The sequence below is a fragment of the Quercus robur genome, chromosome 7, assembly GCF_932294415.1.
Source record: "Quercus robur chromosome 7, dhQueRobu3.1, whole genome shotgun sequence".
In the NCBI taxonomy this organism is placed as follows: domain Eukaryota; kingdom Viridiplantae; phylum Streptophyta; class Magnoliopsida; order Fagales; family Fagaceae; genus Quercus; species Quercus robur.
The window spans coordinates 9,987,996-10,001,915 of record NC_065540.1 but is presented as its reverse complement, the minus strand read 5'-3'; the positions used below and the strand labels follow the sequence as shown (position 1 = coordinate 10,001,915).

The 13,920-nt window shown below is 38.5% G+C and overlaps 1 protein-coding gene across 1 annotated transcript; it reads left to right on the top strand.

Annotated features, from left to right (window-relative positions):
• Window positions 1-1,639: 1,639 nt before the first annotated feature.
• Window positions 1,640-7,033, top strand: LOC126692138 (external alternative NAD(P)H-ubiquinone oxidoreductase B2, mitochondrial-like). The gene is made up of 10 exons (XM_050387631.1): window positions 1,640-1,801; window positions 3,067-3,337; window positions 3,768-3,974; window positions 4,087-4,337; window positions 4,455-4,674; window positions 4,788-4,892; window positions 5,434-5,700; window positions 5,793-5,914; window positions 6,571-6,690; window positions 6,775-7,033. The coding sequence occupies exons 1-10, from the start codon at window positions 1,704-1,706 to the stop codon at window positions 6,860-6,862; spliced, it is 1,749 nt and encodes a 582-aa protein (XP_050243588.1). The 5' UTR covers window positions 1,640-1,703; the 3' UTR covers window positions 6,863-7,033.
• The last annotated feature ends 6,887 nt before the right edge of the window (window positions 7,034-13,920 follow it).

Below are 13,920 nucleotides of genomic sequence, written 5' to 3'. Positions count from 1 at the left end.
CATACCTGAGAACACGGAAGACGATTTGTATTTATTGCCCTTGCTCTCCTACCAGAACAGTATTTCTGCTTTGAGACCCTTGCCCAAAGCATATCTTGCTCTGTGTGCAACCTCCAATTCAGTTTTGCAAGGAGAGCAATGTTCCTCCCTCTTACCGTTTGAAGACCAAGGCCTCCTTCCTCCTTAGCTCTAGTAACCTTTTGCCACCCAACTCAATGCATCTTTCTTTGATTCTCCGTACTACCCCACAAAAATTTCGGTTCACCCGGTCTATACCATCCAAAACTCTTCCCGGAAGAGCAGCACACTACATTACATAGGAAGGGATAGCCGCTAAGGAAGCTTGGATAAGCACTGCACACCCCGCCAAAGAAAGCAAATTAGCTTTCCAACCCGTTAATTTTTGTTTTACTCTGTCAAGAATAAAATTATACTCTCGAGAAGACATGCCCGGCTGTCTAATGGGGATACCCAAGTACTTTCCTAGATAGGGAGGTTGAATCCAATCGACCTTCCATATACCTTAACAATCAACGCCCTTGCCCATGGGTGTATGATTTTCTGTTTGAGCTCTCTCGAGAACTTTAAAGCCACTAGCCCTTCCCTAAGAGCCTCTACTTCGTCATCTAACTCTTCATCGTCCTCCATGAGGTCTCCAAAGTTAAAAGCCTGAGTGTATGCACCAGGAATCTCACCCACAACCTTGTCCTTAAAAGATATGGCTTGACTCCACATACCTTGGGGCTGGTTTGGAGATGATGGTCTTGAATCACTACTATCACTGAATCCTGCATGATTCACATTCTTAACCTTCTTGTTGCTGTGAGCCAGTTCCTCTTGTTCTTCATGCGAAAGGGAGAGAAAGGAAGAGCTAGCCATCAAAATTTATGAGAACCTGCTCTTATGCTGTAAGAGAGAGTAGTGTATTCTTTATTGGCAAAAATCAGTGATATAATTAGAGAATAAAGAAAAATCCTACCGGAAGTCAATAATTAAATACCTCTTGCCTAATGGGTAACTCCCTCCTGTCACATGAACCAAGTTGATTGCACTTCAGGAGCAGCAGCGAATATACCACCATAAATACCCTATAAAATTCCCCAACAACAACCATAATTTTTTTGAGAAATAAAACCGCCATAATAATTTATATTAATTTAATCACTTTAATGTCAAAACTGTGTACTTTTAAGCCTTTTACACTTCTTCTGAAAAAAAAAAAAAAAAAAAAAAGTCTTTTATACTAAATTAACAATCAAAATAATCTCTTTCTCAAAAAAAAAAAAAAAAAAAAAAATCAAAATAATCTGCTTCCTTCATTTTAGGCTTATTAGAGATACTGTATCACTGTCACAAAATACAGAGGATCCTTTCCCAATTTATTACACCACGTTCTGTTCAAAAAAAAAATTATTACACCGTTACACCTCGTTTCAAATAGTTTTACAACCCAGTTTGACAAGTCAAATAGAACTAGCAAAAAACAAAATAATAATAATAATAATAATAATAATTAATAAAAAAATATAAACCCTCACAAAACCCTGAGAATGTTTATTACGTTGTTGCGTGAGGGTTACTCCTCAGACATTGCCTCTTCTTACATATATATATAAAGGGCACACTACATCGTTACTGTCTCTTTTTCTCATTGTTGCAAAACCCTTTCTTTCTTTTCCTTTGAAAAATAAAGGGTTTTCACAATGAGTGGTTACTCTTTCTTTCAAAGGTTCCCTAAGGTTTTTCAAACTCACCCCATGCTCGGGAGAGTTCTTGTTGTCTGTGCCGTCACTGCCGTCAGGTCTAATGCTTTTTGCATTCATGGAATTTTTATATTTTAGATTGTAGGAGTTTTAGTACTATTTTTTTTTGGCTAGAAAGGCCTGTTTTTTAAGGTTTGTGTTCACTACAATCTTTGCAGTTCCTGAAGTTGATGGAAAAGATTGTTGTCGTTGGTGTCATACTCATTGAATTTGTTTAATATTTAGCATGAAAAACACAGTTTTTAATACCAAGTTGGCTATATTTATGTGTGTGTACTACATATAAAGTGAAAAAATTTACTCCCTCATATTATTTTAATGGGGTTTTTATTTTTTTTTATTTTTTTATTTTTTACATAGGATTTGTCCTGTGTATATGGGAAAAAGAGAGAGAAAAAGTGTGTTATGTTTCATCTAGAAATTACTGATATTTTATTTCTTATAGTCATTGTTTTTTTATATTGTTTGATCTTGTGGGATGAATAAAAATTGATATATACTGTTAAACATTGTCCAAATCATGTGGCAGTCTCTAGTCAGGTTCTTAATCCTGTTCCCAGGTTCTTGCTTTGTCCTATAGGGTGTGCTTATGTTGCAAAACGGTGTTTTGGGTTTAAGATGAGCGTTTGGGTTTTAGCGCTTTTAGGCTCCCAAATCCAAACGGACCCATAGAGATTAAAAGCTGAAGGAAATACTTAAATCAAATATAGTTTGACTTGCATGATTCACATGACTTGTATACAAGAAGAAAAATTATTATACCAATTCACTCATTATTTGGATGTTGCAGGAAAATTAAGTGCTTTGTATTGTGTGTTTTTATAGAATTTAGCTTGGTCTAGTGACTTTGATCTAAAAAGATAAAAGAAAAGAAATTGGTGATACTTGAATTAAATATGTGACTGTGATTCATGATTTCTTGTCCAAAAATCTTGCATTATGAAGGACAGTCATTTAAAGAGCAGGGTCAGTAGCTAGAAGATTTTTGTGGTGAATATAACCATTGCAAACTAATGATACTAAAATTTAATTGACTGGTTTCCTAATTTTTATGTATTTGTACATCTTTAACTGCAGACTAAAACTTGACAATAGGTACTACTATTGACTACTATCTCTGATTGATTTCTATTTAATGCTTGTTTCTGGATCCTGAAATGGAATAAAAAAAATTTCCTCCTCAATTGTTGTTATTATCAAATTGTATTTTCCCACTGTAGTTGCTATGTGGTTTAATTGGTTTCTTTTATCTTATTATTATTGAATTTTCATACCCTTAATCTGGACCTTCTATTTGTTGCAGTGGTGGAGGTCTTATGGCATTTTCTGATGCTAGACAAAAATCTATGTATGCTAAATCAATTCAAGGTGAATTCAAGAAAAAGAAGGTGGTGGTAGTTGGAACTGGATGGGCTGGCACCAGCTTTTTGAAAGAATTGAAAAACCCCTCATATGATGTTCATGTGGTGTCACCTCGTAATTATTTTGCATTCACTCCTTTGTTACCTAGTGTTACTTGTGGCACAGTGGAAGCACGCAGCATTGTTGAACCCATTCGCAGTATTACCAAGAAGGTAATCTTAAATGAATGAGATATGAAATGGCTATGCTATCCACATCCGTTTCTATTGACATTTCTGTCATAAATTTTTCTGTAGCCTTAAAAACATGCCTGAGTTTTACTGTGTTATATCAGATTGTATGTTACAAAGTCAAGTTCAAATAGAAAAAAAAAAATCATTGTATGAGAATGGGATGAGTCTTTTATCTAGAATGGTTAGTAAGGAGCAAGTCACTTGAATAATTTCCTATCCTTCCGCATCATATTGCATCTGTATGGTATAGTATGCGTGTGTATAATATTGTTAATATAGTTCAAATCTGCTAAAAGCTGAATGCTTATGATTATATAAATTGTTGAGCAATTTAAGCCTTTTGAGCTAGTCATTTTCCAGGGAAACTGGAGTTATTTAGATGACACCTTTCTTTGATTTGACATGGCAGAAAAGCTATGATGTTCACTTCAAGGAAGCTAAATGTTACAAGATTGATGCAGAGAATAAGAAAGTTTATTGTCAATCTAGTCAAGACAAAAATTTTGATGGAAAAGAAGAATTTGCTTTAGACTATGACTACTTAGTGATAGCCATGGGAGCCCAATCAAATACATTCAACACCCCCGGGGTTATGGAGCATGCCCACTTCTTGAAGGTATCTTCACTTGGAGTAAAAATTAAAATATACTAGCAGCATTTTACTCTTTTATTTAGCATTTTACTCTTTTACTCTGTTATAACTTAAAAAAATAAAATACTTTATGTAGGAAGTAGATGATGCTCTGGGAATCCGTAAGACAGTGATTGATGCTTTTGAGAGGGCAAGCCTTCCTTCTATAAGTGAAGAGGAGAAGAAAAGGATTTTGCATTTTGTAGTTGTTGGTGGTGGTCCAACTGGTGTGGAATTTGCTGCAGAGCTTCATGACTATGTCTATGATGATTTAGTCAAGTTATACCCTCAAAGTAAAGACTATGTGAAAATCACCCTCATTGAAGCTGGCAATCATATTCTGAACATGTATGGCACATTGCTTTTTTCACATTTTTAATTTAATTCTGTGTAATTGCTTAAAGCCCTTGCTTGCTTCTTTCTCTGTTTGTTTTCTAATGCTTTCAGTTGCTGCTAACGTGACAGGTTTGACAAGAGAATTTCTGCATTTGCTGAAGAAAAGTTTCAAAGAGATGGTATTAATGTGAAAACAGGATCAATGGTCGTAAAAGTATCCGATAAAGAAATATCTACTAAAGTAAGAGCAACTGGCGAGGTTGTAAACATACCTTATGGAATGGTTGTCTGGTCAACTGGTATTGGGACTCGCCCTGAAATAGCGGATTTCATGAAGCAAATTGGTCAGGTGTGTTGCTCTTAAACTACACTGATTTCTTTTCCCTTCACTTCCAATCATAACTGGTGTTAGCTTTGTATTTTTTTTACTCTAATTGTTTGAATTTCTATTCCTTTGAGCAGACTAACAGACGTGTGTTAGCTACTGATGAATGGCTGAGGGTGGAAGGATGTGATAACGTATATGCCCTTGGGGATTGTGCAACAGTAAACCAGCGCAGAGTCATGGTATGATATCTACAGCCTGACTTATTTGTGTATTTTTGAATATAGAGAGCACTCAAAATTGTGTATAGGTTCAAGACCTACAGGATGCTTGTGATAAAAAATGTGTACAACAATTGCTATGTCATTTCTCTTTCTTTTGTCTTCCCCCCCCCCCCCCCCCCCAAAAAAAAATATATATATATATATATATATCGAGTACATATAATGAGTAATATGCAATTCTCAACTCAATTTTGTTTAAGAGAATTCCTCCCTATCAGTTTACTGAACAAAGAAGCAAGCTGTTCACCTATGTACAAATAAACACACTCAGTCCTTGTAAATACTTTATAAAGAAACAGTATACAATAAATTTCTAATTGAGGATTCAACATGTGCTAACTCATTTACATACATTTTTGTTAATGTCTTTTTACATTTAATTACAAGTTATCATGAATATCTTTTATTCGCCAAGTCAGCTGAGAGGAAGACATTTTATAATTTTTTAGATTTATAATTTTTTTAAATCTTTCATTTATTATTAACAACTTGTTTTCAGGAAGATATTTCCGCCATATTCAGTAAAGCAGACAAGAATAAATCTGGTACTTTAAATATAAAGGACTTTCATGATGTTATGGATGACATCCTGGAGAGGTACCCTCAAGTGAAGCTTTATTTGAAGAAGAAAAAGATGAAAAATTTTGCTGCGTTGCTGAAGAATACTCAAGAGAATGACCAAAACAAGCCCATTGAAATTGATAACGTTAAGACAGCTCTGACTGAAGTGGACTCTCAGATGAAAAATCTCCCTCCAACAGCTCAGGTACTTGATTTAGTTTCCTTTGCATAACCTATTTGACCTTCTGCTAAAAACATTCTCGCTTCTTGACTTCTTGTGTCCTTGTAATATTCTAGGTTGCTTATCAGCAAGGCCAATACCTTGCAGACTGTTTCAATCGCATGGAACAGTGTGAGAAGAATCCTGAAGGTCCTCTCAGGTTTAGGGAATCTGGACGTCATCGGTTTCATCCCTTTAGGTACAAGCAGAACTTTGCACAAAATTTTGTTTTTATTTTTCCTGCGATACAGAATGTATGTATGACATTATGCAAGCTGTAACATCAGAATTAATACAGTCAATAACAACTAGAACTACTTGTCACAGGTGATTGAACATAAGATTGAGAATTGTATATTATGGTTTTGATAGCAAAAGACATGCAGCACTTAACTAATCATAATCTTGTTTTACATTAATGTACCTGCCAGTGTCAAACTAGTCATGTTCTAGTTTTATGTAAAGTCGTCTTGACTGGTTTGCTATGGAAGTATTTTGAATCTTTTTCTTGCTATTTCTGGAATTTTCAAGTCTCTAGACTGAGTCACTGACCCAGCTATGTCTCAGCTCTCACTTGGATAATGGCTTTTCTGCATGCAAAATACAATAACCTTGTAAACTAAAATCTTTTAGGTTTATATAACATATCTGGTAACTTGTATAGGAGCAAGGCACTTAATAATTTGTGTACAAAGTGTATTTACTTTCGCACTCTCAAGTTATCAGCACAATAATCAATATGAAATAAGTGTGTGCACGTGCATGTGTGTCTGTTTTATCCATCCAATTTCACAATGGGGTAGGCAGGAGATTATCCTTGCAATGTAGCTAACTTTTTGATGGTTTTAATTCTAGGTATAGGCACTTGGGGCAATTTGCACCACTGGGAGGAGAACAAGCTGCATTCCAACTTCCTGGAGATTGGGTCTCGATTGGTCATAGCTCTCAGTGGCTCTGGTACTCAGTATATGCCAGGTAATTTATTAATTCCCATTTGCTTCCACGATCTAATAAGTTGTTACCATGTTGTCATTGTCTGATGGTTGTATCAACTTACAGCAAGCTAGTCAGTTGGAGGACAAGAATGCTGGTGATCTCTGATTGGGGAAGGAGATTCATATTTGGAAGGGACTCAAGCAAAATCTGAGACTAGAAGGGACCATATGCTACATTAGAGATTTGGTTCAACCATAAAATTATCTTGTCTAGACAATAGAGGCCTAGCAATTTTGATCGATATTTATTTGAATTCTAAGTTTTGTTTTTCGTCTATCACAATTTTGTCCTTCGTGATCCACATAGTGAAAATTTATTAGTAGTTTGAAGGTGTTTTAACCAGAACTAAGTATTGGTTAAGCCAGGTTTTTATGCGTTTGGTATTTTTATTAGTAGTTATTGATGTAATTCAAGGCTCGGGTTAGCTTTGGGGTTTAGGGAGTCCAAGGAGAAGGGTGCAGTCCAAATTGGTTAGTTTCAAATCTTTAATTAGGGGGTTCTTTTGGGAGAGGAAGTTTCATTAAGGTATTGCAATTTGCAATGGCATATTAGCAATTGAACAGGGGTGTTGTGACTTGTGAGTTTTCGAGACTGACTTGTGAAATATTGCTTTGTAGAGAAGGTTGGGTTTCGGAGTGTGAACTATTCGTTCATTTCATTTTTTTTTTTTTTTTTTTGGATAATTTGATAGTTAGAAAGAGGAGGAAAGATTGAACTATGGATGTTATAGACACACCAAAAAGTGCCAACTTTGAGCTGCAAGGCTCTTGCTATTATTTGATTTTTCGAACGAGGAGTGTTGCTTAATGGGTATGACGTGATATGGACTTCCTAGTGCAAGTATATAAATTGTGTATATTCTTTAAAATTGTATATGTATACGTTAAATGTACACAATTTTGTATGTTTTTAAAAAATGTGTAGATTGAATATACAAAATACTGTACATTTTTAAAAATTGTCTTCTAGAATCTATTTCTTAGTTCAAGATCCCTCTTAACCTAACTGGAATATAAGTAGATCTGTTCTACCCAAAATGGAAATGGGCTATGGCTATAAACTTATAATCATGTAATCGACTCAATCATTAGATTATAAATTGTAAGTTCATTCCATACTGGGGCAAACCAGAATTGGGTTAGGTTATATACATTCGAATTGTGAGAAATGGTTATTCAAGCGTATCTAAATAGATACTATGTTTACATATGGATCCCTATGTCGTTTGGACTTGCTTTTTGCATCTCTCTCGTTATTTAGGACTCTATTCATCTCTTTGGGTTGTTTTAAAAAAATATGTAGATTGAAATTGTGTAGGTTTAGTATACAAAATTATGTACATTTTTTGAAAAATTGTACACGTTGAATTGACAATTTAGTAAATTCATTGAAAAATTATGGTCATTGAATGTACAGGAATTAGGATTGTGTACATTTTTTAAAAAAAATTTGTGTACGTTCAATATATAAAATTGTGCATGTAGGGTCACGTTCCAGAACGAACCAAAATTGTAGTTGGGTCAGAACGTGAATGGGCCCATACAATATCATTTGTAGAGAGTGGGATCGAAAGGCTAAGTCGTGTTTACCCGGCGGTGGTTTTTGTTAAGGTGTTCATACATGGCTCAGGTGTATTCACCTCAGGAACCCTCTTTTTCCTAATGGGACTGGAGCCCCTTTTTAGGTTACATATTTTTTCTTTTATACTAGCATGCGTTCAATTTCCTTCGTCCACGTGTAGGGTCAACCTTTCCTAGATATTTCAGATTTTCTTTTAAGATTGTCCCTATGCCGCTTTTGCCCCTCTTCTTGGTGGAGCTTTGGACCAGCCGAGGGCTGCACCATCCTCGGCTGCCTCTCTGGGCCCATTTGTGCTTTACACTAATGAGCCTGGACTACCACCTCCTTCGGCTTGGGCCTTAAAGCTTCCCGTGAACAAGTGGGCCTGGCCCACATATTGTTGGGCCCCACAGTGCACATTCTTAAAAATTGTATACTTTAAATATACAAAATTTTGTTTATTTTTTGAAAAATTGTGTATGTTGTATATTGAGTATACATAATTGTGTACATTCTTTGAAAAAATTGTATACTTTGAATGTACAAAATTGCGTACATTCTTTAAAAAATTATGTACATTGAAGTTATAGAATTGTGTATATTCTTAAAAATTGTATAAGTTGAATATATAGAATTGTATACAATCTTTGAAAATTTGTACATGTTAAATGTAAAAAATTGTGTACAATTTTTCATTGAATGTATAAAATTGTGTACTGTAAGGACTTAATTTGTAACGACCCAAAATGATGTTGGGTTCGCACGTAAAAAGGGCCCAAAAAATATTACTTATAAAGCGTGGGTTTGAAAGGCTAAGCCTTGGTCACCAAACGAGGGTTAGTCGTCTTGTTCGTATAGAAGTAGGCCGTGTTTGCTCGAGGAGTCTTTCTCCTTGAGGCAGTCTGGGAGGCTCTGGTTCTTGGCCTTTTTTCCCAGCCCCTCTTTCGGATTGCTTGCTTCTCCTTTTATATTAGCCTGTATCTCTTATCCTACGTCCACGTGTAGGTTCGACTTTCCAGGACTGATACTTGTCCCATCAGCCCATACCCAAAGTGGTTGGGGGTGGTTGTAAAAGCTGAAGAGCATGGCTCTGTCAGGTGCAGAGTATTCAATGGCAGTAATGGCAACTTTCCCTTTGTCCTTGGTCGTTATACTATCCAGCGACCCCTTCTTTATTGACATAGATATTTTAGATTTTTTTCCAAACTGTTCCTATACCATTCTTGCCCTTTCTCTCAGGGGGACCTCGGATATGCCAAGGACAGAATTATCCTCGGCTATGTTTCAAGACTATTTGGGCGTTTATTACACATCCTCGGCTTTACCCCTCCTCAGCTCGGGCCTTGGGCCCCAATGTAAAAGTGGGCTAGTGTCACAAATTATTGAGCCCCACATGTATAATCTTAGAAATTGTGTACATTAAATATACAAAATTATATAGTTTCTTTGAAAGCTGTGTACATTGAATGTACAAAATTGCATACATTTTTTTGAAAAATGTGTATTTTTAATATAAAGAATTGTACATATTTATGTACTGTGGGGCCCGACGACAGATGGGCCAGATCCACCTATTCACAGGAATGCTTAAGGCCCAGGCCGAAGAGGATAGTAGTCCCAGCCCAATAAACGCAAAGCACCAATGGGCCATAGAAACTGCCGAGGAGGGTACAGCCCTCGGCTAGCCCAGAACTACACTAAGGAAAGGGGTAAAAGCGGCATAGGGATAATCTTGTAAGAAATCTAAAATATCTAGGAAGGGCTGCCCAAACTACCTGCCCTAGACGGAGCCTTGCCTCTCACAGAGTCGTGTCTCTTTAGCCTACTCAACCACTCCCAACAACTCATGTCTTAAACTGATGGGACAAGTGTCAGGCTAGGAAAGTTCGACCCTACACGCGGACGAAGGAAATTGAATGCATGCTAATATAAAAGGAAAATTTGCAACCTAAAGAAAGGGGCCTTCCGGAAAGGAGAGGACCAAAGGGGTGAACACCTCTAAATCATGCAGGAAAAACTTAACAAAACCACAGCCGAGTAAACATGACTTAGCCTTTCGACCCCACTCTCTACAAATGATATTGCACGGGTCCATTTACGTGCGAACCCAACCCTACCGTGGTCCAACGCAAATCGTGTCCCTACAATTGGCGCCGTCTGTGGGGAGGCTTGCATGTTAGCTCGAGCGGTGGTGAAGTTGAGTTTCTCTCGAACAAGGGGCTATGAAGGTGCCTATATCACCGGCGACATATTGCTGACACTCCAACATAAGCTCTTGCTAGGGGCTACGTTCCACGTTGTCAACGACATGGACAAGCCTAGGGGCTTCAAACACCAAGCCAGCTCCCCCCACCTTATTTGAGGACCCAAGCCTCTGCGGAAACCAACTACTTAAAAAGAAGAATACAAGTTTTGGACAGAACCAAGGCCTTGCATGGTCCTCGGACCCAAGCCTCTGGGGAAACCAACTACTTAAAAAGAAGAATACAAGTTTTGGACAGAACCAAGGCCTTGCATGGTCCTCGGACCCAAGCCTCTGGGGAAACCAACTACTTAAAAAGAAGAATACAAGTTTTGGACAGAACCAAGGCCTTGCATGGTCCTCGGACTCAAGCCTCTGGGGAAACCAACTACTTAAAAAGAATCATACAAGTTTTGGACAGAACCAAGGCCTTGCATGGTCCTCGGACCCAAGCCTCTGGGGAAACCAACTACTTAAAAAGAATCATACAAGTTTTGGACAGAACCAAGGCCTTGCATGATCCTCGGACCCAAGCCTCTGGGGAAACCAACTACTTAAGAAGAAGCATACAAGTCTCGGACCCTCAACACCAAAAGGGCCGATATGAAATGGAGTAACATGTTTCTAAAAACATAATCAAAGTCACTCGATGCTCAGTCACCCCCTGCAATGAATTATTTGGAGTTCATCGTTTCTCGGACAGCATTCCCGCACATATCACGGGACATTCAACCGATACCTAGGTTAGTTTCCTGAATTTAACTTATTGTCAATTATTATTATGCCTGGTAGTATAGGTAAGTTAAAACAAATTAGAACGAGTTGAATCGTGTTTCAAGGGGCTCTTGCCCTAAGTAGCGCTGAGAGAAAGCACATACGGGGAGTGCACTCATTCACGAGGTGGTGTGCCAAAAGAACCATACCCAAAAACAAGTATATAAACTGCTATTTTTATTACGATGAAGAAATAGTACATCGTGCAATGAAAAGCTGGAATCAGCCTACGTCAAAGCTTACTACATGAGTACTACATAAGCAAGAAAAAGAAAAATACAAGAAAGCTGTAGAAAGCTGAGGAGGTATGTCGGAGGAAAGGTTGGCTACAGCTCCGAGACCTTATTCTTCCCCCGCACCCTTACCTGCCCATAACTCAGGCAGCCAAAAAGACCCAACTTGAACCTGACACCGTTGAAGAAAAGGTGCAGGGAGTTGAAGGTGATGGGGCTTTCTCTAAATATACACCTGCCGCAAAGCAGAGGCGCTGATGGAGGAAAACCCTTCTTCTGCCATACCAAAGTGCTGGCATGAACAGGGCCTGCTTCGGATTTTGGCTAAAAGAGGGAGAGACGCCATTCTCCCTCGGTGGAGATGGAATACTCTCCTGAACTTATGCTTCCTGTGCCCATACCTTACTGTTAAAAGCCTCATGAAGACACGGCGCTTCTGTGGCGGAGACATTTCTTTCTTCCCAACCCTCACTTTCAACATGTAATGCCAAAAAGGGAGAACTCCGAAGATGGAAGCTGTGATGTGGGAGAAAATCTGAAGGATTTGTGCGTATATAAAGCAACTTTCTCTCCTTCCCATTTATTGGAAAAGACAAGGTGATGGCAGTCAACTCATGTGGCTTCCCAAGAAACGCTACAGACAAAACAGTCTTGGCTCAACTTCCAACATCAATTGCAACCACAAGATTAAAGAGCCTCGTAAAGGTGCACCTCGGTCCCCGTGACATCAGAGAGTACCACGTGGCCAGAAGTTGCAGAAATATCTCTTAAATCAGAGGCTAGGTGGATTCGTGGCCCCGGGTCCGCTTTGTGTAAGGGCCCAGGTACTTTGGCCGACGCCGAGCAATGACCATGGCCGAGAACAACCACTGTTAAGCACCTCGGGAAATGCTCAAAGGAAGGGAAAATTTGAACTCAAGGTCTCGGACAGAACCTAAGGCTTGCATGGTCCCCGTACTCAAGCTAAAAGGGAAAACCAAGTACTAATGCGGACATTGGTCTCGGACAGAACCTAAGGCTTGCATGGTCCTCGGACTCAAGCTAAAAGGGAAAACCAAGTACTAATGCGGACATTGGTCTCGGACAGAACCTAAGGCTTGCATGGTCCTCGGACTCAAGCTAAAAGGGAAAACCAAATACTAATGCGGACATTGGTCTCGGACAAAACCTAAGGCTTGCATGGTCCTCGGACTCAAGCTAAAAAGGGAAAACCAAATACTAATGCGGACATTGGTCTCGGACAAAACCTAAGGCTTGCATGGTCCTCGAGCTCAAACTAAAAGGAAAAATCAAGTACATAAGATAAAACGCATAAGTCCTGAACAAAACCCAGGTTTTGCAAAGTCCTCGGACTCAGGCTGCCCGGGAAATCAACTGCCCAAATGAAGAAACTTCTCGGCTTAAATATTGGAAAAGGTTAAGGCTCGCGTATCATCGAGATGGCAGAACAACCTAATGATCGTCAACTTAAAGAGGCCATTCATCCGGTGGGTAACACGTCCTCGGATAGCTACTTCTTACATCTAATCGGAGCATTTAATACCCATCACGGCTAATTTTAAGATAAGTCTCATTCCACACTGGTCGGATTGCTACGTTGAATAATTATTTTGTTAAAGTCATTGCGGCATCTTTTTACCAACGATTACTTTGTCCTTATTTATTATTAATTGAAATGTTATACTATTATGCCGAGCAGCGCATTCACATTTGTTAAAAGTATATAAACAAGACATACGAAATAGAATAACAATCACTTTTATTAATATGAAAAATTGTTACAACATACAAGGAAGGGCTTAAACAAGCCTATACAAAAAATGAACTGCTAGAACAGTAACAGCATCCGTAACATAAATAAGTAAACCATCAGGTGTCTTCTGAGTTCGCCTTCAAAGTCTTTCTGAACTCTATGCCTCAGTACTGCTCATATCAGGAGAAGATCCTTATACAAAAATAATGAAGGAGAAGGAAGACGAATTGGAAGACATGGAAGCACTTCAGCAAGCTCTTGTCACTGAAGAATGCAAGGGAAAAAGAAGATGGAAGACATGAGCGGGAAGGAGGAGAAGAAGAGGGAAGCAATGAAAAGAAAATAAAAGGAGCAAAAGAGGGAGAAGGGGAGCCATATTAGGTATGCTCATAAGAGAGCGGATGGAGATGACAAGGGAGGTTTTCAACTCAGTCACACCAGAAATGGGGTATGACGAGTCCCTGCTTCGGATTTTGGCTAAAAGAATGGGGAGACAAACTTTGAGTCTCCGCCACCCTTGCCCTGACCGAGCCATCTCGAGTTTCGTTAAGGTATGGTGTTTCTGGGAAAGGAGGGATTCATTCATGGCTGATCACTATGGGGGGCGTGTTATCGAATGAGGAATAACCAGAGGGAAGAAGTGGATT

Coding starts and splice junctions, on each gene's coding strand:
- LOC126692138 (XM_050387631.1), top strand. CDS start 1,704: ATGAGTGGTTACTCTTTCTTTCAAAGGTTCCCTAAGGTTTTTCAAACT. Junction 1,802..3,066: donor TGTGCCGTCACTGCCGTCAG/GTCTAATGCTTT, acceptor TATTTGTTGCAG/TGGTGGAGGTCTTATGGCAT. Junction 3,338..3,767: donor TTCGCAGTATTACCAAGAAG/GTAATCTTAAAT, acceptor TTGACATGGCAG/AAAAGCTATGATGTTCACTT.